This window comes from Leopardus geoffroyi, chromosome E2 (genome assembly GCF_018350155.1).
Source record: "Leopardus geoffroyi isolate Oge1 chromosome E2, O.geoffroyi_Oge1_pat1.0, whole genome shotgun sequence".
NCBI lineage: Eukaryota > Metazoa > Chordata > Mammalia > Carnivora > Felidae > Leopardus > Leopardus geoffroyi.
Genome location: NC_059335.1, coordinates 9277070 through 9287258, shown reverse-complemented (window position 1 = coordinate 9287258; position 10189 = coordinate 9277070). Strand labels below are relative to the sequence as shown.

The 10189-nt window shown below is 59.1% G+C and overlaps 1 protein-coding gene across 2 annotated transcripts; it reads left to right on the top strand.

Annotated features, from left to right (window-relative positions):
• The first annotated feature begins 26 nt into the window (after positions 1-26).
• SYNGR4 (synaptogyrin 4) lies at positions 27-9118 on the top strand. 2 transcript variants are annotated; one of them, XM_045440714.1, is made up of 5 exons: positions 27-135; positions 1102-1301; positions 6845-7082; positions 8364-8503; positions 8826-9118. In XM_045440714.1, the coding sequence occupies exons 2-5, from the start codon at positions 1209-1211 to the stop codon at positions 9057-9059; spliced, it is 705 nt and encodes a 234-aa protein (XP_045296670.1). In that variant the 5' UTR covers positions 27-135; positions 1102-1208; the 3' UTR covers positions 9060-9118. The 2 variants fall into 2 exon arrangements, with proteins under 2 accessions (XP_045296670.1, XP_045296669.1); XM_045440713.1 differs by having other exon boundaries at positions 57-248.
• The last annotated feature ends 1071 nt before the right edge of the window (positions 9119-10189 follow it).

Sequence of the window (10189 nt, the reverse complement as noted above, 5' to 3'; positions counted from 1 at the left end):
CGGGGGGCGGGACTTGGCCGCAGCCAATCAGCTGTGGGGAAGCGAAAAGGCGGGAAAAAGCGGAACCAAAAGAAGGCGGAGGTGGCGCCGGAGACCCGGAGCGAAGGGTGGGCGGAAGGAAGCGCCCGCCTCCAGGTGACGCAGACCGGGCCTCCGGAGTAGGGGTGGCCCTTTGTCAGGCAGCATCACCCCCGAGCCCCACCACCCCCATTCCAGATCCTTAAAGGGAAGACTCCAGTTCTAAAAAGGTAGCTTGGTGCCTGGGGCGTGGCCTCCTAATTCTGACGGGACAGCTCAGTTCGCAGCCCATGTTCCCCACACCTGTGAGGTCCAGACCCCCCCCCCCCCCCAGCTTGAGGAAAAAGCACTTTCGGGAAAATGGAGTTGAATTCGGAGGGGAGGCCTTCATCCTACGAAAATAACCCCAAGCCACGAGGACAGCCTGAAATCCACCCTGAGATGCCTGGGTCCTCCATTATGGGTGCTGTCACCCCAAAACGTGGCAGGGATTCCTGTGGTTCAGACCTCCCCCCGGGGGCGCCGATCTACAGTCTGGCACCCCCTGGTCCCTGGAAAGTCCTACTCGCGTCTCCTTAGAGAACACAGTCCTTAGAATGAGCCCTTTGGCTTCAGGGTCAGGGATGTGACCCCGGTATCCCAGCCCTCTCCCCACGCCTCCTCCCTGCGCTGGGATCCCCTCGCCCTGCACCTCCACCTCGGGGACCCCAGGCAGCCCCCTCACCCTACAGCCTCTTAGGATTGCATTCCTGACCCCTGGGACCCCCAGCAACCCCTTCACACTGTACCCCCATCTCCGGATTTCTCAGGAGCTCCCCTACCCTGCACCCAATTCACGGGCCCCTCAGCCACCCTCTCACCCTGCACCCCTAACTTCTGGGACCCCTACCAGCCCCTTCGCCCCATGCCCCAAATCCTCAGAACCCTGGTAGACCCATCACCCCACATGACCCCAGTCTTGGGACCCCACCCCCACCCCCACCCCAGCACCCTTTACCCCGTGCCCCTATTCCTGGGACTCCTGGCAGCTCCTTCACCCCACGCCTGCGCCTCTAACCTCCCACCATCCGTCTCGTCTTGCAGGAGCCGAGCCCAGGGCAGGCCTGGAGCCTCTGGACGGCGGCGCCCAGCAAGCAGCACCCAGCATCCCTGCTCCCGCCTCCCGGGGCCCCAGGAGCAGAGCACCCGCCATGCACATCCCTGAAAGCCTCCAGGACCTGGCTGACAGTGAAGCCGTGCAGTTTCTGAAGAGGCCAAAGACGATCGCCCGGATCTTTGCAGGGGTGAGGCCCTCCTGTGGCCCGACTGCCCCACGGGCGACAGGAAATAGTTCTCGCCCCACAGACGCAGGGTGGAAAGGGTGGGGGGACGGAAGCGGTCAGATGGGGACAACAGAGCAAAAGGCAGCTAATAACCAAAGTCACCTTTTACTGAGCACCTAGCTATGGCCCCTGTGCTACTGGGACCACTTACTAACTCTCACAGGAGGAAACAACTCGTCCAAGTCCAAGTCGTGCTATGAGCCCCATGGGTGAGCTAAGAAAACAGCATCAGAGGAAGTTAAGTCACGGTTCCAAGGCTGCACTGTCCAATGTCGTAGCCACAAGCCACGTGTGGCTCTCGCAGTTTAAACTCATTAGAAGAAAAGATTCCGTTCCTCAGTCACAGCGGCCACTTTTCAGATGGCCACCAGCCACACGTGGCTCTCGGAGTGGCTGATGCAGATCTTAGAGCATTTCCGTCATGGCGGAAAGTTCCATGGGACAGTGTTGGCCAAGGGCACACAGTGAGAGGCGGGGCCGGGATTCAAAGTGGGGGTCTGTGACAGGCCAGAACCCATTCGTTTTGTACTTCTCGGGCAAGGGACCAGGAGACGAGCGGGTCTGGGTCCCCTAGGAAGGAAGAGGTGCACGGTGGTGGGAATAGAGTACATCACATAGACCTAAGATACCAGGCATTGGGGTGGTCACTGTGTGCCAGGCTGTGTACCAAGCAAGGGCTTTACAGACGTTTGTTTGACCCTTACCATGTTCCCAGAGTCAAGGCACCTGCACTCAAATCTTCATTCAGCCCAGACTTGGCTGTGTGACCTTGAGCCAATCACTGGGCCTCTCTGGGCCTCCTCTGCTCTCCTTTGACGGAGCTGGAAACTGAGGCCCAAGGAGGTGATGAGACTTGATTGGGGTCATGGGAGTAGGTGGGGTGCCCTGGATCGAATCCAGAGCATCTCCTCCCTGCCCCTTCTGGAACCTGTGGGCAGGGAATGACTTAGAATCCACGCTGTCCACAGAGGGTGACGCACTCCCGGCTTCGCCTGGGCCGGTCCTGGTGGAATCAGCAATAGCTCCAGCTTTCATTTTCAAAAGTGCCCCCGTTTTGCCAGATAACTGACCCAGTCACCCTAGGTCGGTGTGACCTTGAGAAAGTGACTTGACCTCCCTGAATCTCCATACCCTTGAGAGTAAGAAAAGGCCCCTCCTACCCTGCTCCTAGGAAAGATTGTCCTGAAAATAACAAGGTGATAAGCATGGGCCTGGAAAGTAAATAATCACTCCTGTTTTGTTTTGTTTTTTTTTTTTTAAGTTTATTTATGTATTTTGAGAGAGAGAGAGAGCAAGCGGGGGAGGGGCAGAGAGAGAGGGAGAGAGAATCCCAAGCAGGCGCCACACAGAGCCGGATGTGGGGCTCAAACCCACGAACCCGTGACATCATGCCTTGAGCCGACACCAACTCAGCTCAACCAACGGAGACACCCAGGCGCCCCCAATAATCACTCGTTAAATAGACATTGTTTTTGACAGGCCATTGCTGTGAGCGAGGAGATGGCTTTGGGGGACCCAGGGCCACAGGGACTTGTGGACATTGCCGTTCTTCCCCAGGGGAATTACGAATTCCCCTTCCGAGTCCTTCACTGGCGTGAGCTCTTGTGACCACGAGGAGTTACTACTGGGACACTGGTGTTACTACCCCCGTTTGACCCAAGGGAAAACTGAGGCTCACGGTGGGGGGGGGGGGGGGGGTTGCCCAAGGATGTCACCCAGCTGGTGGGCGAGTCAAAAGGATTCTCATGCCTCCACAGCTCCGGAAGGAAAAGTGGGTGGCAAGGGAGAAGGAGGCCCAGCTGGCGCGGACTGGTGTGGGGAAGGGGGAGGGAAGGGCCGCCAACCGCGCCAGACGTTTTGGTCACGGACTTTGCCCGCCGCCTCCCTCCCGCCCGCCCTCTCCTCCTTCCCCCCTGGCCTGGCTCCCCAGTAGGGAGTCTGTGGGCAGCTGGTGCCCTTGTCCTCACTGCCGCCTGCCAGCTGGTGCCTTAACTGATGAATCTTTGCTCCTTCCCTGGGGACGGGCCAATGAGGGTGTGGAAGGAGGTTGGACTCTGGCTTCAGGGGGCCGGGGTCCCTTCTGCCCAGCTGGGCCCCCCTCCCTGAGTCTCCAGTGCCCTGGGCGTGCGCCACAGCCCAAGGTTTCCAGGGTCACTGGGCAGACAGCCCACGGGCCCGGAAGTCAGGAGGGTCGCATCCCAGTCCCCCCTCCTTCGCTGACTGACCTTGAGAGGACACTTCGCCTCTCTGGTCATGAGAACTACCATCAGGCCTAGGCCCCCACCGCCTCTTCACAGCACTGAGACAGACTGGGAAACTGAGGCTCCAAGGGGTGCGTGATTTGCCCAAGGCCACACAGCTGGCAAAGTCAGACGCGTCTGGCTCTTTCCACCCCACCGTAATGGCTTCGATTTATCACCTGTGAAACAGAAATGACTCAGTAACGTCTACCACGTGGGGCTGGCGCGAGGGAGGGAGCGCAGGTAAAATGGACAGAGGCTCAAGTGATCGATGGTCCTTCCAGTCCTGGACCTGGCTCTGTCCCCAAGCAGCAGGGCGAGATGCCCCCCTTCTGTGGACTCCTGGCCCCGAAACAGAGAACAGATGTGGACAGCCTTGGGTCGTGCTATAGGGCCGAGCGAAAGCAGCACTGGCTGTTATTGTGATCGTGATATTTTTTAATGCTTATTTATTTTTGAGAGAGAGAGAGAGAGAGAGCACGGGGGGAGGTGCAGAGAGAAGGGGGGACAGAGGGTCCGGAGCGGGTTCCACACCGACAGCACAGAGCCCGACGCGGGACTCAGACTCACGAACCGTGAGATGATGACCTGAGACAAAGTCGGACGCTCAACCGAGGATAGAGACTCCAATGGAGGAGAAAAGAAGCGTCCAAAGTGACTTCCAGCACGCCTTGGCTGAGGTCCGAGCTGGCGCTGGGCATAGAGAGAAGGCTCTCACACCCTTCTATCCGGGAGGAGTCCAAATTCTAGTGCATTCCTTCCCCTCGCCTCCTCCCCCCACCTCTGCTCCGTCCCCAACACCACCATGTCCAGTCAGTCACCAAGTCCAAATTTACATCCTGACTGTCCCTGGATTCCCCGGAGCTCTGACCTCAGCTCAGGCCCCAGCATTTCTGCCCAGGCCTCTTCCCACCAATGTCTTCTCTGGTCTTTCGGCCGCTCGGTCTCACCCCCTCCAATCCATCGTGACCCTGGAGATTTTCTCAGACTCCAGGGCCACGTCTAACCCTGGCCACCGTCTGCTCAGAACACTTCCCTGCATGAAGTTAAATCCAAGGAAGAAATTTCACTCTCCATGGCTCCCAAGGACAGGCCCCTCTGTGGTGTTCAAAGCCTCTGAGGGTCTGGCTCCTGCCCACTTTTCCAGGCTCCTCTCATACTGGATCCCTCCGATGAGGTTTCTCTCCAGCCCCTGAAAGAGCCCTTTTCTGCAGCATCTGGCTTTTGCACACACAGCCTGCCCCCCTGGAATGCCCTTCCTCCCCCGTCTGCCTGAAAAACTCCTCATTCTTTAACACGCAATCCACACCTGCCTTTATTTCTTCCTAAATCCAACCCCACGACTTAGGTGCTCAAACCTTGACTCTCTCCCAGACCCCAGGCCGCAGCCTCCTCCCTGGCCTCCCGACCTCCAGTCTCACCCTCCCCAGTCTGTCTGCACACAGGCCCCAGATCTGCCCCTATCCTCCCCTGCTCGCAGCTCTGCTGTGGCTCCCTATTGCCCTCCAGACAACGTCCTCATTCCTCAGCCTTCCTCACCCCGCAACACTCCGCAGACCTGCCACGTCATCCAGAAAGCCTCCCCGGAACAACTCCCCCCTGCCCCATACACACACCCATTCCTTCCATATCTGTCTGGGGCCAATCGCCATCGGGCAAATTTCCACCCAGTTGTACTGATCGGAACCTTGCCCCGGAGGCGTCTGGTTCAGCGTGAGGCGGTATAGCAGGGCCTTAAAGCAGGTTCAGGAGCCAGGCAACGGCCACGGCCACTGCCACTTACCCGCTGATTGGCTTTGGGCAACTCCTCAGCCTCTCTGGGCCCGGGTTCCATGATCGAAAGCAATGGGGGTGTTGGTGGTACCCACATCCTAGCGTGGCTGTAAGGCTGACTCTGGCTCCCACGCTCGCTCGCTCACTGGCTCGCTGGTGGGGAACTTCAGTGGCATTTAATAAATAAACACTGTCCTGGGGCGCCTGGGTGGCGCAGTCGGTTAAGCGTCCGACTTCAGCCAGGTCACGATCTCGCGGTCCGTGAGTTCGAGCCCCGCGTCGGGCTCTGGGCTGATGGCTCGGAGCCTGGAGCCTGTTTCCGATTCTGTGTCTCCCTCTCTCTCTGCACCTCCCCCATTCATGCTCTGTCTCTCTCTGTCCCAAAAATAAATAAACGTTGAAAAAAAAAATTTAAAAAAAAAAAATAAAAAATAAATAAATAAATAAATAAACACTGTCCTACTACGTACAGCCTGCTGTCCGCAGCACTCACAGGCAGGGGGCTGCTGTATCTGTGAGGTTCTGTTTTCCTTTTAAAAAACTCCTGAAGCAAATAAAAAAACGGTGTGTCGGGGGCGGGGGCGGGGAGGGGGTGGGTAGGAGAAAAATGGTAATGTTTGTTAGGTACTGAGGGTTTGTCACGTTTTGCTCTGTACTTTTTTGTGTGTTTGGACTATTTCACAAATTTATTCTTAAAAATTTAATAGGAGGGGTGCCTGGGTGGCTCAGTCGGTTAAACATCTGACTTCATGGGGAGCCTGGGTGGCTCAGTCGGTTGAGCGACCGGCTTCCGCTCAGGTCACGATCTCGCAGTTCGGGAGTTCGAGCCCCGCGTCGGGCTCTGCGCTGACAGCTCGGAGCCTGGAGCCTGCTTGGGATTCTGTGTCTCCCTCTCTCTCTGCCCCTCCCTCCCCCGCTCATGTTCTCTCTGTCAAAAATAAATAAACATTAAAAAAAACTTTTTTAATTTAAAAAAATTAATAGGAACTAAGCGAGCGGGGAGGGAAGGGGAAGAGCAGGCAGAGGGGAGGGGTGGAGGCAGAGAGAACGATCGTGATGGCAAATGCTGACGGAGTTCCTCACGTGGTGTCCCCGGGCACCTGGGTCTGGTAACAGGGACCTGTCTGGGGTGGCGGGAGGGGAGCGTGGGCAAGGCAGGGCCGAGTGGGGAGAGGTGAGACCGGAAGAGCAAGGACGATACAGACCACGCAGGAGGGCGTGGAAGGACCTCTCTGGGGCCTTGGGGTGGAGGGTGGGCTCGGGGGCCGAGACTGGAGGCAGGGAGGCCAAGGAGGAGAGGACGAGGCCCACGCCAGGGTGGACAAGACGAGCAGCAGGAGGGACAGGCTCGGGGGGGGCCCCCGCGGACGTGACAGGGGGAGAAGGAGCGGGGCCCAGGGTCCGGACGGGGACCTGGGAGGAGGCGCAGATCGGGTGGACTCTGAGCTCCGCTCAGGCGGCTGGGAACCCACCCCCACCCCGTCCCCGTAGGTGTTCTCCCTCATCATCTTCTCCTCCCTGCTGACCGACGGCCACCAGAACAACACGGAGTCTTCGAGGCTCCACTGCGTCCTGAACAGCAACAGCACGGCCTGCGGCCTCGCCGTGGGGGCCGGCCTCCTGGCCTTCCTCACCTGCCTGGCCTTCCTCGCCCTGGACACCCACGAGAGCCGCATCGGCAGCAGCCGCTTCAAGACGGCCTTCCAGCTCCTGGACTTCATCCTGGCTGGTGAGCCCCTGCGCCCGCCCGCCCAGAGCCGCCCCCTCGGCCCCCCCAGGACGCCTCCCTTCGCCACCGTCCCCCACACGTGACCTGAAGCCTCGCCCCTCCCTTCCAGAAGCTCTTCTGCGCCCGCTGGTTCCCCCCTCCAGGGAATTATTACTCATCCTTTAGACTCAGTGTGAGGGTCACCTCTTCTGACCCCCAGGCTAATTCTAGCAGCCTCCCTTCTGCCCTGCTTTTTCCTCGCATTCACCTCCCCTCTTCACAGAACATTTCTTGAAAAGCCACCCGGTGGCGGGAGGTGGGGTTCCAGCCCGGAGCCAGGCAAACTGGAGTCTGAAACCTCCACTCGGGCGCCTCGTCGCCCCGTGGGCTCGAGCGGCTCTCTTCCCCTCTCCGGGCTTCAGCAGAAGCTGGGATGAAAACCCCCACAAGGCAGCGCTTCTCTGAGGCTGCAGGAGAGGAAGGAGGCCTCTAGTAACGTTGACCTTTTCTGGGCACTTCCCACGTGTCAGGCACAGAGCCAAGGGCTCCACGTGCCTCGTCTCATTTGTCCCTCAGAACCACCTGAGGTGGGAAGTCATGTCCCCATTGGGCAGAGGAGGAAACTGAGGCTCGAGGAGATTATGTAATTGGGCACACAGCTGCTAAGTGGCAATTCCAGGCTTCGGAGCGAAGTCTCACATCCTAACCACTGCCGAGTGCCCTAGATAGAGACTGGCACACAGTAGGCGCTAAATAATGAGTCCCTTTACCTCAGGCCCTGGGCTTTCCACCCCCAGTCTGATCTCAACTGTCTCCTTCCCCCTCCTTCCCCCTCCCTCTCCCTCCTCCTCCCCTCCTCCTCCCCTCCTCCTCCCCTCCTCCTCCCCTCCTCCTCCCCTCCTCCTCCCCTCCTCCTCCTCCTCCTCCTCCTCCTCCTCCTCCTCCTCCGCACCAGGCTGGGTTCCAGCATCTCAGGGCTGGGAGGACCCCCAAAGGTCACTGAGTCCAGGGCCATCCGAGAGAACTTTCTGTGAGGCTGGGAATGTTCGCACCTGCATTCCCGGCTATGGGAGTCACTGGCCACACGCGGCCACTAAGCACTCGAGGTGTGGCCGGTGCAACAGAGGGGCGGCATGTTTAAATCCTGTTTTAAGTGATTGACATGCAACCTGCCATGTGTGGCCCGCGGTGGCTCCCGGAGCGGGCTGCCCGGCGGCGCCCCACGCTTCCCGCACCCGGCCGCCCTTCCTGGGCCAGCCCCCCCCGCCCCTCCACCCCTCTTCTCTCTTGCGGCCCCCCCAGTCCTGTGGACAGGCATCTGGTTCGTGGGTTTCTGCTTCCTGGCCAACCAGTGGCAGCACTCACACCCCGAAGGGCTCCTCCTGGGAAGCAGCAGCGCCAAGGCCGCCATCACCTTCACTTTCTTCTCCGTCCTCGTCTGGGTGAGTTGGGGGGGGCCTCCTCAGGGCGGGGCCGGGGGGCTGGAACACCCCCCCCCCACCTCAGCTCCCCTGGGAGCGGTGCAGGGCGCCTCCCAGGGCCTCTGCTAGCCCCTTCTGTGACTGGGCAAACTGGAAAGAAGGCGCCCCCCACCCCGAGCGGGTGCAGCCCGGCGTCGGGCATCGCGCTGGGTGCCCTTGTCCAAGTGAGCGGTGGGCGCAGCCGTGCCCCGTGTCTCCCTCCCGAGGCCAGTCCCCGGCCCCGGTCCCCCCGCTTCCCTGCCCGACCCGAGCCAGCCTCCGGTGTGCCCTTCTCTGCCCACAGGCATTCCAGGCCTACCTGGCTCTCCAGGACCTCCGGAATGACGCTCCAGTCCCTTACAAGCGCTCCCTGGATGAGGGTGGTGTGGCACTAACCACTCTCTCCCCGCCCTCTGCTGCCAGCCCTGTTAACACACCCCCCGCTGGCCCCAACAGCCTGAATTACGCCAGCTCTGCCCTCTCCCCCTACCTGGCCACACCGAAGGCCCCCCGCCTCGCTATGATGCCCGACAACTGAACATCCCCATCCGCATCAGTAAAGAGGTAACCCTCCCTCCAGAAGGGTTTCTGAAAACAGCCTTCCGTCCTTCTCATGTCTGTTCCTCTCTGGTCTTTTGAGTGGCCAGGGGCGGGGAGAAATCCTCCCAGGTCGCCTCAGGGGTCTCTGCGGCAGGCCGCGTTTCCATACTACCTCCCAGACTCTCCATCTGGGAACCACCGTGACGGCAGCAGATTACAGAGGTGGTGACAGGAAGGGGACACTCCTTCGGGGCCCTTCAGTGCTCACGATGGCCATAGGAAGGAGGCACGAGGCGCCCCGATGCATGGTCAAGCAAGCTCACATTCAGAGACGGGAAGCGCTTCTGCCCATGGAGAGACCACTAAGAAAAACCAGGGCCAACACTGGGATCGACCCTTCCACTCACCCCAGTGACAAGGGTCCCAACTCAAAACCAAGGAACGGGGGACGGTGAGTCCGTGAGTGGGACCGAGGGCGATCCTTGTCTGCAAACATTTGCAAGACCGTCTTGGGGAAGAGGAAGGGATTTTATTCTAGAACACAGGAGGCGACTGGAATTTGGTCGCAGGCCGAGCAGGTGGCCCCTGTGGGCGAAGCCCCCAGTAAGGGACTGATGGGGACAGGGGCCGTGCCTTGGAGCCGCAGCCTCCGCTCAGCACCCACCATTCGGCACCGCGGGCCTGGGGTGTCCAATTAAAATGTAATGCAAGCAGGGGCAGAATTTTAAACTGTCTAGTTTAAAATTCAGAAAAGCCGGCTGAAAGCAGTGAACTTAATTTTCATGTATCTTATTTAACCCAGTATATGCAAAATATCACTTATTTCATTTCAACACATCACTGGTATAAACACGAGGCCTCTTACATTCTTCCGTACAAAGTTGCCGAGATCGGCGGAGGGCACGTCTTGGTCCGGACCCACCAGATCTCAAGTCCTAATGGTTGCACAGAGCGCATGGCTACCGTATCAGACAGCAAAGCTCCAGAACCTTCTGGTTTTTCTAGAACAATCAGAAATCCGTTTCTTTTTGTGTGGAGTTAGTTCCCAGCGAATAGCAAAAAAAAAAATAATAATGTTATGCAGGCGAAACAAAACACACCCACACAAGGGCCACTGTGGCCTGCAGA

Bases quoted from the DNA above. Each gene is read 5' to 3' on its own strand.
- SYNGR4 (XM_045440714.1), top strand. From the start codon at position 1,209: ATGCACATCCCTGAAAGCCTCCAGGACCTGGCTGACAGTGAAGCCGTG. The intron at 1,302-6,844 runs GTGAGGCCCTCC...CCGTCCCCGTAG, and splicing joins TCGCCCGGATCTTTGCAGGG to GTGTTCTCCCTCATCATCTT. The intron at 7,083-8,363 runs GTGAGCCCCTGC...CGGCCCCCCCAG, and splicing joins CCTGGACTTCATCCTGGCTG to TCCTGTGGACAGGCATCTGG.